Source organism: Mustela erminea, chromosome 7 (genome assembly GCF_009829155.1).
Source record: "Mustela erminea isolate mMusErm1 chromosome 7, mMusErm1.Pri, whole genome shotgun sequence".
Classification (NCBI taxonomy): domain Eukaryota; kingdom Metazoa; phylum Chordata; class Mammalia; order Carnivora; family Mustelidae; genus Mustela; species Mustela erminea.
In genome coordinates this window covers 1694385-1706505 of record NC_045620.1, presented here as the reverse complement: position 1 = coordinate 1706505, position 12121 = coordinate 1694385, and the positions used below count along the sequence as shown (strand labels likewise).

General features: G+C 63.4%; 1 protein-coding gene across 1 annotated transcript in view; it reads left to right on the top strand.

The window, feature by feature from the left end:
- Positions 1-12121, top strand: part of CDH4 (cadherin 4) — a 502292-nt gene that overhangs the window by 476809 nt on the left and 13362 nt on the right. The window contains exon 9 of the mRNA XM_032350165.1: positions 9019-9204. Coding sequence (XP_032206056.1) covers positions 9019-9204 — 186 coding nt within the window. The remainder of the gene's footprint in view (positions 1-9018; positions 9205-12121) is intronic.

Sequence of the window (12121 nt, the reverse complement as noted above, 5' to 3'; positions counted from 1 at the left end):
GACGCACAGCTGGTGCCCAGGTGAGAGGACACTGTTCCCAAGGACACGCTCTTGTCCTGGTACCAGCCTGCAAATTCCAAATGTCCGGGGAGTAGTGGCACCAGCCCTCTTGACCACCAGGACCCCCAGTCCCCCTGGGAAACAGCTTCAGGACCTCCACTGTCACCATGGAAACCAGGGCAGAAGGAAACCAAGCCAATTGTCTCTGGTGGGAGTGAAGGATGTGCCTTCGGGCAGGAGGCAACGTGGTGACCTGCCGCGGTAAAGGACTCTGTCCAGCCCTGCTGGTCACCTCTGGCCACCACCGGATTTGGAGAAAAGCACACCAGTGGAGCGCTGAAGAAGGCATTGCCAGGAGTTGGGATTTGGCTAAAACCCGCAGGGACCGGAACAGGATGCTCACAGCCCCCGCCTGCCTCCCGATCCTGGTCCAAGCCTGCACCCAGGCTCTCCGGAGAAGGTGTCACCGACCGGGGATCGCACAGACGCTGGCAGCCTCAGGGACGGGCCAGAAACCAGCGGGCTCCGGCGAGAGCAGACCGGAGCCCTAGCCCACCCTCCTGCCCCCACAGAAGCTGACTCCTTCTTTTCCCCCCAAGATGGTTGGTTGGCGTCTAATTTACCAGGACCCGAAGTAGGCACACCCCATCCGCTCTAAGCCGCAAGCTCCCAGAGAGACCCCGTGGGTCCCCTGCTTCGTCAGAAGGGGTCTTGCTCATTGTGTGACGGGAATGTAGTGTGACCACACATCTTCCGGGAAACACTCCCACCAGGAGCCAGGAGCAACCTCCTGCCGGTCCCCAGAGCAGCCCCTGACAGCGTCCACTGCCAAGGCGACCTTCGCCAACACTCCAGTCTCGCCCGTCACGCGGATGGCGTCACGCAGAGCGCGTGATTCTGTGGAGTCGGCTTCTTCCGCCCAACAGCACGTCTCTGGAGCCCACCCACGTGAGTCTGCTGAGCGCAGACCCCTGGGCCGTCCGTGAGCAAACCCACAGCACCACCGACTTCACTTACTCATTTTCTCCTTTTTAAAGCTCACTGGGAGTCCTCGGTTAGGTGACTCACACACCGGTGCAGAATTCACAAGGTATGAAGTGACCGGCCGTGGCGAAGGCGTCCCTCCCAGCCCGTCCCGCCTCCACCGGGTGCCCCCACCCGCACGCGCTGCCGTCGGGGAGAGCCCCACAGCCACAGCGCCTGCTGGGGAATAACGCGGGCTCACGGGAGAGCGGCTGGGTCAGGAGTGAGGACAGCCCCACGCTGGCACGGGGGCCATGTCCTGGGCGCCCGCCCCCTCCGCCGCTGTGAGCGCAGAATGCCGCACGACCGTGACCGAGAGTCGAGTGCGCCGTGGCCCTCACGTCCAGAAGCTTCTGTGTGTTTCCTGAGAGGTCTCCCCTGACGTGGCCGTGGAGGCTGTCAGAGCAACAGCCACCAGAGACAACTGAGGCCCAGAAGGCTAGTTCCAGGTGGCCCGAGGCCACACGGAGAGACAGTCAGACCCAGGGCGCCTGCTTCCTCGGGGCACCTCCTCTGGGCCATGTGGTTCTCCTCCCAGACCCCGAGCGAGTCTCCATCCCCTTCTGGGGTGGAGCGTCTTCTGCAGCTCCAGCGAGGGCCCCGGGCTGCCCCACACCTGCTCCTGGAGGGACGCCTTCCGCCCACTATCCCAGCCCCGGTCCAGCTGTGACCGCCAGTCCTCCGAGTCTGGACGCCGTCTTCCCTTCCGCAGGCGGCCGCGGTGAATACGCCTGCGGGCCCCCCGGAGACACCCATCCTGGGAGGGCCCGCAACGGAGCAAAGCAGGGAGGGCTGGGCGACCGTGCGCTCCTGCCTCCCTCCGCCGGGCGTCCCCACGAGGGCAGGAATGGAGCGCGTCTCCTGAAGCGCACATGCCTCTGTGGACGGGACAATGTCTGCGTGGCACTGGCCGGGCGGGTGGGGAGGCCGAGGCCGGCCACAGCCTGCACGCAGCCCGGCTGTTGTTACCAGTCTTCACCAAGAACGATCAGCAGAAGCTGCAGAGAAGAAGGGGTTCGCACGGTCCAGTTCCCGCTCTTAGATGTTGATTCAAAGTTACTTCCCTTTGCCTGCGCCGCACTCGGGGTACAGGGCAGCCTGCCACAGGGCCTCCCGGCCTTTCCACCGGCCCACTCCACACTCTCTCGGGGGTGAGCGCCGGGCTCTGCCAGGCTAGGGGCTCAGGCCCCAGGACACAACCTGCACTCTGCCCCCAGGAGCCTCCTGTCTGGCCTTGTCTGGAGCCCTGGGGGAGAATCCTGGACACCCAGTGTCCTGGGCCCCTTCCACCAGCCCAGCAGCTCACACGCCCTCAGGAGGGTCTCCTGGAGTCCGGAAGCCCCTTATTAGCCCTGCCTCAGCCCCTCCTCACTGTGTGACCGTGGGCTGATAGCTGGACCTCTCTGAATGTTTGTCCCCACTCCCCCCTGAAGTGATGTACAGTCCCGAGGTGAGGTCAGGAGCATCCACTGATGTCTGTGAAGAGTTTATGCCTTGAACGACGCTGTCCTCTGCTCTGTAAGTGCACGGACGGCAGCCAGCCCTCCACCACCGGGACCTGAGCAGAACGGTTAGACCCCGGGCTAGCCTTGGAACCTTCCCAGGGACTGGCTACCCTGGCTCCTACCCTGGCTGCCTGGGCCCCTGCTGCCCCAAAGCAGGCCCTCTGTGGCCCTAATCCTGGGAATCCCCAAGGCCCTTAGCTTTTCACCTCCTCCACAAACCCAGGAGAGGGGAGAGATTCCAGCTCAGCCTGCGTTCCTGAGAGCAAGAATCTGGTCTCTCAGGGTTGGAACGGACTCATGGCCCTTCACTGTGCTCAGGCCCTCGGTGTGAAACTCTGCCGTAGATAACCGATTGGGACAGCTTCTCCGAGCACCGGGGAGGCCGGAGGCTGGAACGCCCGGCCCCACCTCACATCACACCCTACCTCGAGCCCTCCCTGCCAGGCCGGTGTCCGCTTCCCAAAGATGACACTTTCCTCGTCCCCCTGGATCCCCAGACTCTGTGTCTCTGCGCCGCCACCTGCGAGACGGAGCACCAGCGCCTGCCTGGGGGGTGTGCACCCGCACATGGGTCGGGAGCACGTGGCTGGAGCACGAGGAGACTTGATCAAGACAGCGAGAGTGCCTGCCGCTTGGCTCTTAGCGTGGTTCCTCCCCGGGCAAGAGCAAGGGGCTCGAACCTGTGGCCCGGTCTGTGGTCAGCGGACGCCTTCTGTGAACTCTCCCTGGGGAGCAGAGGGTCCGAGATACGCGGTGTTAACCGATTGCTGGGTCCTTTCCCATGAGCTGTCCTCGGAAGGAGCACTTTCCCGTGTGTCATCTAGCCCGACATGCGCCAGCTCTGTGGGGTGGGAGGAGGCCCAGAGGGGTTGGCCAGGGAATGGCCTCCTGGCCCCAGACCTCAGGCCCTCCCCCGTCACACGCAGGGTCAAGGAAGACTGCCTGTGGTAGCTTCTGGTTAGGAGCTGCTGATCCCCCCACATCGGATTCTGATCCTGGGCTCAGAACCCAAAAGACACCGTCATTAGTTTTCGGGACAGAAAAGTAAGTTTCAAAAAAAATTGATAAAACCATCGCAATGGACAGAGGCATATCCATACGTTTTCCAGCAGAAGCCACGGATGATTGAAGGCACAGTGCTGGGGTGTCTCCTGGGAGAGACACCCCTGGGACCCTCCCCCGGCGCCCACCCAGCCCCCGCGACCCCCTACCCTACTCCGAGGCCCACGGAGGCACAGCCGCGTCCCTGCCAGGCAGGCTCCCCCGCCAGCTCTCAAGGCTCTGCTAGTAACAGCGACGGGTCCCTGAGCTCCAGGCCGGGAAAGGGGCCCTCCTTCCAGGGAGATGCCGCTGCAGGGGCCGCAGGCCAGCAGGGAGAGTGGTGTCCTGCTCACCAAGGGGCGGCTAGGGGAGGGTCAGGTCCTCCAGCCCAAGTTTCTGTTCTCTCGCAACAGAAACAGAAGCGCAGCCTCGGGTCCCGGTGTGTCCCGCGAGGCGTGGGCACGTGGACGACTCGTGGGTCCTGCGTGTGGACAGGCTGTCATTCCTGGTCCTCTCTGGATCCTGACTGGGCTTCACTGTTCTCACCCTAATCCTCCTGTATGCTAATGTGACCTTCCCCTGGGAGCTCTGCGGATTCTGGCCTCCGAGCTGGATTTGTGCTGGACGAAATCCTCTCTGTCCCTCGGGCCAGGCTACGTTTGGATTCGGGATTACCATCTGGGCAAGACACTCTGTTCCGATGATCTTAAAACTCCTTCTTTCCCAAATATCTGTCTTCGTCTCCTGTGAGGCATGGGAGAGGCTTTCCCTGTGCCTGAAAATCTGAAAAAATTAAATTAAAAACTCATTACGGCCAGGGGAAAGTTAATAAGAAAATCCTAAGCCAGATGTATCAGCTTAAGGCCCTTCTTTGTGAACCTTTATTAAACTTGCACGAATTAAAATAGACTCTGGGAATAAACTTCACCAGAGTATATGAGGAATCGCACTCTGGGACACACAGGTCCCCCCTGCACCATGAAGTCCGGGGAAGGATGCCCCCCCCATTCCGGAGCAGGCCGACGTGGAGCCCAGGACGGCGTGCTACCCCTCAGAGGCGCACCCGAGAGGCCCGGCTCTCAGGTGACCACACCAGGACCCACCCGGTCGTCTGATCCAAGAGAGAAGTGCCCGGAGGATGCACGCGGTCACAAAACCCGAGGGCCAGGGGTGTCAGGCATGGAGCCTCCACCAGGAGCAGCCCCTCCTGTCAGCGGCACCGGGTGTAAGGGCCAGAGCGCCTGTGCCCCACATTGGGCGGGGCACTGCCACCGGCAGATGCCAAAGCAAGAGGCCTTTGCCTCACTTGGGAACCAGTCAGGCAGGTGCCTCTGACTAGCAGGTCCTAGGTCACCTGACCAGCTCATGGCTGGAGAGGAAGCTGAGAAAGCAAGTCCTGGAAAATAAAGATGGGGATTCCAAAGGGGACAGAGAGCCAGGCAGCCTCACAGCTGTCCCACACCGGTCCTGGCAACTTAAACAGAAAGGAGACACCTCGTGTCTCAGAAGCTGGAAACGTCTACGGCTGGAACACTGACATCAGGTACAGCTGGATCCAGGCTCCCACAGCCACCAGGAGCCTCCACTGAGCCAGCCGTGCTTCCTCTGAGCCAGCGGCATTCTCAGGCTGTGGATGGCAACCCCACCCAACACCTTCAGGCAGGTGTGGCCACAGCACCCAGGCCAGAGATGGGGGCCACCAGAACTACGCCCCGACCAGCCGGTGTCGGCCACATGCCCACTTCTGAATTACTGCAGTGGGGGGGGGTTGAGGGGTCTAGAGAAGGGATCCACAGTCTTTTCTGTCAAGGACATAGAGTCATTATTTTTGAGTCTGGGGCCATACATGTTCTGTCACCATTACTCAACTCTGTTACAGATACTATGTAAAGGGACACAGCCGTGTGCCGATAAAACTTTATTAACAAAAGAGGCGGTGCCCTGAACTTGGCCCCCGGGTTTGCCAGCCCCAACGCTAGCCCTCCATTCCCACCAAGCCCCTCAGGAGAGTCAGGTGTTGTGGCCCCAGGCCCACATTTGGTGAGCCTGGTCATCCCTCCCTCTGCAACAAGGAAGCTGGGCCCTGGGGCCCAGAGCCTGGCCAGGTCCCGCACAGCCCCGCACAGAAGGCCCGACATGGGCCAGGAGCTTTGTGTGCAGTCTCCTCCGTCCCCGAGTCCTCGGAGAGATGGGGTGCCCATTCTGTGGACGATAAAACCAATAATTCTCACTCAGCCCCAGTGGAGACGGCCTCCTGCTCTGGGGACATGGTGACCTCCCTGCAGAGGGCACAGCCCGGGGCACAGCAGGGAAGGGCTGGGCAAGGTCTACCAGCAGGAGGCAGGTCTCTAGGACGGCTCCAGTGACCCAGGCCTGCCGCCACTGTGAGCAGACGTGTCCCAGCAGGGCTCTGACCTCGTGGCCCTGCCAGCCGCTGCAGTCACCCTGCCCCCCTCACTCCCACAAAGGCAGAGGGGCTGCGTCGCAAGCATCGTCGGCCTCCTCCAGGCCATCCGGGGGACAACTCTGGAGGTCTGCAAACCCCCCACTCCCAAGGTCCTTCCACCTCTTCCTGTGCCCAGCTCCCACTCCCCCGAGGACCACTGGAGGGCATCACCCCCCACCTGGGATCCTCCCGAGAGTTCCCAGGGACCAGGTCACCCCCGCACACACACACACACCCACAGCCCGAAGTGGCCCTGAGCCGCCCCGGGCTGACCCCTCCCGTCCCCCAGCCCCCAGCCTCCCTCACACTCCCCAGGTGCCTCCCAGAAGCCTGGCTGGGGTGGAGCCCGGCTGCCAGCCTGCTGCTGCCGCCGGCGGGTCAGGCGCGGGGACAGTGGGGCCCCTGGGCCGCTAGAGAAACGGGAACGGCGACAGTGACGGGCAGGCCGTCAGCTCGGGGTGACCGCGAGCGCTGGTGCTCCCGAATCCCACGACGGGGCCTCGTGCTGCTGAGTGGGACCGAGCTGGAAGGCCTCCGTCCCGTCCAGCACTGGGGCCGCTGGACGAGATCCCACTTGGGATAAATCCAGTTTTTCCCACTGACAAGGTGATGGTATCGGGGTTGGAAGGCTTGCCCGTGCCAGGAGACAGATGGGGACTGTTGTCTGCGCCTGCGCGGCGGACTGTGGGGTTCCCTGTGGAGCATGGAGGCCGGGAGTCCAGTCCTGTGCTCTGGCCCTGGAGGCAGCCGGCCTCGTGGGCGCTCACAGTTCCTCCCTCGCTCCGACCGTCGCTGCTCTGCGCGTCGACTGCCTCATCCACTCGCCCCGTCTGCATCTGCCGTACACATCTGCCACAAGCCTGGGGACCGGGCCCCCCGTGCCTCGCTCACAGTGGGGGACAACAAGCCCACACCGGTCCTTGGGGGAGTCTGCACCCACCTCCCCTCCTTCTCACCAGCAAGCGCCTCCGGGAACAGAAGCTGCTGGGCCTCGGCATCCCCACCCGTCCATGGACGGTCTGCCCGCAGACGCCATCCCTTGGACACACATGCCGGGCGGCCGTCCTTCAGCGCCACCCAGCACAGACAGGACAGGCTGAGCCGCTGTGCTCTGACCTCGTGGAAACCGGAGAAGGACAGAGCCACCGGCCTCAATGTCTCCGACACGCAGCCACTGATGCTACCCTCCGCCTTCCGGCCCCCGTTCCTGGAAGTCAGGCCCCTGCGTTCAAGCCACGGCGGCCCAGTTTTCCATGCACTGCACCCCAGAACCCCTCCCCAACCACCAGCTGAGGCTTGAATTCGGAAGTGTTCAGGGCAGAAAACCATCACAACCATCGAGGCCCAGTCTCTCTGGGAGGTACCAAGCTCCCGACGGAGAGAGCAGGAAGCCTAGATGCCACATGGAGAGAGGTCCCGCTGCCCGGCCCCGTCTCGCCCTCAAGGAGAGGGTCCCCTGTGAGCCAGCCCAGCCGGCCAGGGCTGCACGCAGGGCCCCATAGGGCACATGCAAGGGCTCTGGGCAGATGTGTGTAGCGGTCCGGCCCTTGGGCTGCGGTCAGGGCTGGATGTGTGTGTGAGGGACCCCGGAGGGTGGCTGCGGCCTCAGGAACCCCTCGGTGGCGGAGGCCACATGACTGGCTTCCCCACGTGACCCTCGCTCAGGGGCAGGAGCTGGTTCCGGAGCAGGCAAGGCCCAGACCTGGTGCCCTGAGCGACAGGAGGACCGTCTCTGGCTAAAGCGGCTCCATGTCTGTCCTAGGGTGTGCACAGGTGTATTTGGGCCACAGCCCCCATGTGGGCACGAGGCAGGGTGGCTGTCCTGGTTGGACCAGGAGGCTTTGTGCCACAGCAGGTGCAGCGGGGGGCAGGGGCAGGAGGACGAGGCTCAGAGCCAAGCTGCCTGGGACATCGGCCAAGCCCGTGCAGACGCCTTCCTCCCCATCCTGTGACCCCGCCGCCGTGACTGGGGGCCGGATCCTTAGAGCGGACACTGGGCGCCCCATTGTGGGACCCAAGGTGTCTTAATCTCTCTTGCTTCATCTGTAAAACGGGGATGAGGGCAGGGCTACCGCGGGCAGTGGGAGAGGTAATGCCCCGGCAGCGCCTGTCTGGGCACCCACACGTGGTGGCCGCCGTCAGCTGCACCACCGTGACCACAGTCAGACACCCGAGATCTCCGTCCAGACTCTGTCCCCAGGTTTTGTGGCTCAAAGCCATGCTGCACGGGGTCAGGCCCACCACACAAACTGCAGGACCCAGTGTGAAATAAGGAACCGGGCCCTAGTTTGCAAATTATTAGGAGTTTCAAGACACTGAGAGCAGAACGTTCGGCCAAACTCAGGCCCTTCCACAGGGCCCCGGCTGCACAGGCCACACGTCGGCGGGGCCGGCACTCGGCAGTGATTCTCACTCGGAAGGGGGTGCCCAGATTGCTACCACCACCCCGACACCCCCCACACACACACAGCATCTTTCCCTGCACACAACCAACTCAGCCACGTGAACCACAACCACTGACGGGGGTGGGGGCGTTCAGCAGGAGAAAGGGCTCTGTGTTTGGTATGACACATCGGTGGCTGCGGACCCCAAGCCCTGAGCCAATGGTGGGACCGCCGGGATGGCAGGACCCTGGCCAGGACCATCCCGGGGAAGGCCCCCAAAGCTCTCCAGCGCCCGTCCTGCAAATGTTGAGTCTCCTGCGTCGCCACAGTTGCACAGGCCTCCAGGGCACAATGGGGCCATCTGGGGGCTTGGAGGGAGGCCAGCGGGCGTGTGTGTGTGTGTGCAGGTGGAGGTTCCGTCTGGAGGTGGGTGGTGGGCACAGCTGGAGGCACCGGAGCCCTCTGGGGATATCAGCATGCCCACGGAAGGGGTGTGGGAGTCCCCATCTACAGAAGCAGCTGGATGGAGGGCATCCCGCAGGGGCTGCTAGAAAGCCCCTCCTGACCTCCCCAGGCTCCCGCAAGGGTTGAGAACACTGTCTTTCCTTATGTTCTGCAGTACGCGGGGGAGGTCCCGGAAAACCAGGTGGAGGTGGTGGTGGCAAACCTCACCGTGATGGACCGAGATCAGCCCCACTCGCCCAACTGGAACGCCTTCTACCGGATCATCAGCGGGGACCCCTCCGGACACTTCAGCGTCCGCACAGACCCCGTCACCAACGAGGGCATGGTCACCGTGGTGAAGGTGGGTAGTCTTCCTGCCAGCCCTCGTGGGTTCTGTCCCCTGCCACCACCCGGGACAGAATGGACAGAAGCAATACGGGTTCAGTGCGAGCCACCCCTGACATCTGGGTGCAAAGGACTGCGTCCACCTGCTCGTGTCAGAGGCAGGCTTCACGAGGCCTGGTCACGCGACCGCCAGGGACTCTGCAGCCTGACCTGCCCCCTCCCCCAGAAGATCACTTTCCTGTGCCCTCCTGGAGGGTTGTATTTCCGCCTCAGTCCACTAATGCGTGAACTCCCATCGAGAGCCTGTGTAATGTCAGACCATCCTTGCATTCCTGAGATAAACCCTGCTCAGCCAGGAAGGAGTGCGTCTTCGCAGCGCACGGCAGGTCTTAGCTCTCTGAAACTGAAGACCCCTCTTTGCTTTCCTAAGCAGCGGAGGCCGTTATCTCTCCTTCCCCATATGGCCTTTATCCAGCACTCGGTGTCGCGACTATAGACGAATCTCGAGAAACGAGCTGGGAACAGGGGTGTGATGAGGAGGGGCAGGGAGAGGGCTGGGGGACTCCCACCTCTCCAGCGTGGCGGTGGAGACACGCGCTTGTCCCATGTCACAGATGAATCCCACCCCACACGCGCTGGAACCCCGAGCACTGGGAGCATGGGCGGCCGGGCTGTCCCGCGGAGACTGGGCCCCGTGTCCCAGCCACACTCAGCAGCCGGGCCACACGGCTCCGTGTTCCCTTTTCTCCTTGGTATTCCACACGGGGCTTTTCTCTGAACTCCGCACTTAAAGTCTGTGTAAGGCAAGATGCTTCGTCTTAGACGGCATTTCGGGTTATTTTCACTCCCCTGGTGGAGACACGGTGTTTTCAGACATTACCTTGCAGCGGGGGGCAGGAAGGGGCATGGGAGGTGTGAGGCGGTTGGGGGAGTCTGCTCCCGGCTGGGGCGGGAGGCCTATGTTCTTGGGTTCCCGGGGTGGCTCTTCCCTCGCTTACCCCTGGCATGGGCCCGTCGCCCTCTCTGTGCCCCAGATGCGGGGCTGTCGCTGACATTATAGCGGGCCCTGGCTAGCGATCTGGTGCAGCACCCGGCCATGGTGACAGCGGAGCTGACAGAAGCAGCTCCTGTCCTCACTGTGAACATCGTCACCGTGGATACAGGACGGCCGTACTCCCACGGGCTCCCCAGGGTGCGAGGAAGGTCCCTTCAGTCCCACCAGGGTCCGCGGGACCCCCAGAGGAGTCGGGCCACCTGCCGTGTTCACGCTGTGCCACCGGGCCCGCCACTGCCCCAGGCTTCCCGTCATCACACAGCCTGCTGCTGCTTCCAGCCCCTGCCCCCAGGTGGAGGGACTCCTGGTCCGCGGCCTCCACTGCTCGGACGGTGGACGAGACACCGGGTAGACGTGTGTGTGGTCAGCCAGGCCCTCGGCTACCTCGCACGGATCCTGGCTGCATTGTCGGTCAAAGGCAGTGCCCAGTCACCTCGGGCGGGTCTTCCTGACCCCTACCCTGCCCCCCGCGCCCCCGAGCTCCATCCTGCCCCCCATACTGGCCTGCCACCTCTCAGGCTCTAGCCAAGCTAGGGCACGGTCACTCTGCTGTCAGACCGCCGGCCCCAGTGGGCACGGGCTCCGTGCCCAGCCTCCTCGGAGCCCCTCTGCCACCTCCCCAGCCTCCCCCGCCTCCAGCCACGACAACACCACCTCTTCCAGGCTCAGACCAACCCCAGGCCCTTTCTCCTGCCGCACACCTGGAACACAGCCTCGAAGCCAGCAGCCTCTTTGGCACCAGATGGCAAGCTCCAGCCCCAGGATGGGCGGGGCGGGGGGATGCGCTGGCAGGAGCCCCAGGGAACAGGCGGGCCAGAGGCAGACCCCCACCAGCCCAGCCCCTGCCGTCCTGCTGTAACAGCCCCGAGGCAGCCGTGCAGGGGAGCTCATCCGTCCCTCCGCGCCCCCCGCCCCGCCCTGCCCCGCACGGCCTGCCCCCGCCCCCGCTCTCCAGAGGCCGCACACCAGCCCCTCGCCTTTTCACGGAGGGTCCTTGCCGCGTCTGGGGAGGGGCCTGGCAGAGACCGGGCAGCATATGCGGCCGCTCTAACTGAAACTGGTGGGCCAAATTACCTATCGATTTCTCCATTACAAATGTGTTTTATTTCACCCTCCTGTGGACGTTTATTGGCCGTAATAGTCTCTCTGGAAGGCATTCTCACTCGGACGGGTGACACAATCTCAATGCACAACACGCGACATTATTCCGTGTCCCCCGGGGACATGAACCTACGAACAGGGAAGCGATTACTTCCCTCGGGTGCTTTGTGCGGAGGAAAACCACCACGGTTCCATGAAACTGTCCACTGAAATGGAGGAGCCCCGTCCCCAGACGACTCTCTGAGGGTCCGGGAGGAGGGGCTGGTGGCATTGGCAGCTGTTTGGTTTTGTGGGGACCTGGATACAGCGTGGGCGCAGGGGCTGATGCGGCGACATCTGTGCCCAGGATGGCGGAACCACGCCCACCCCTGTGGGAGGGGCCCCCCGTGTGCGGCCTGAAGCCCCGGGCGTTGTCCTTCAGGCACAGGCTGCCAAGTCAGCCCACAGTGGGTGCCTCCTCAGACGGGCTGCCCGCTTGGGCCCCTGAGGGTCCAGCCTGGGCAGCATCTGTGGGCACAAGTCCCTGCCGCACACGCACCTGAGCAGCACCGGGCCTCGTGCCGGGGGAGGAGCAATAGGGATGGCCAAGGGGGGTGCCTCCCTCAGGCGGACCCCCAGCGGCACCGCACTGATATAAGGGGCAGGCAGCCCCCTCCTCAAGGGGCTGTCAGGGCAGGGGAAGACATCAGCACGACAAGGCGTGTGCCACAGAAGGACGTGGCATCTCATGGCAGGACTCCAGGGGGCCTTCAGGAACCCCTCGTACTCGGGCGGACAA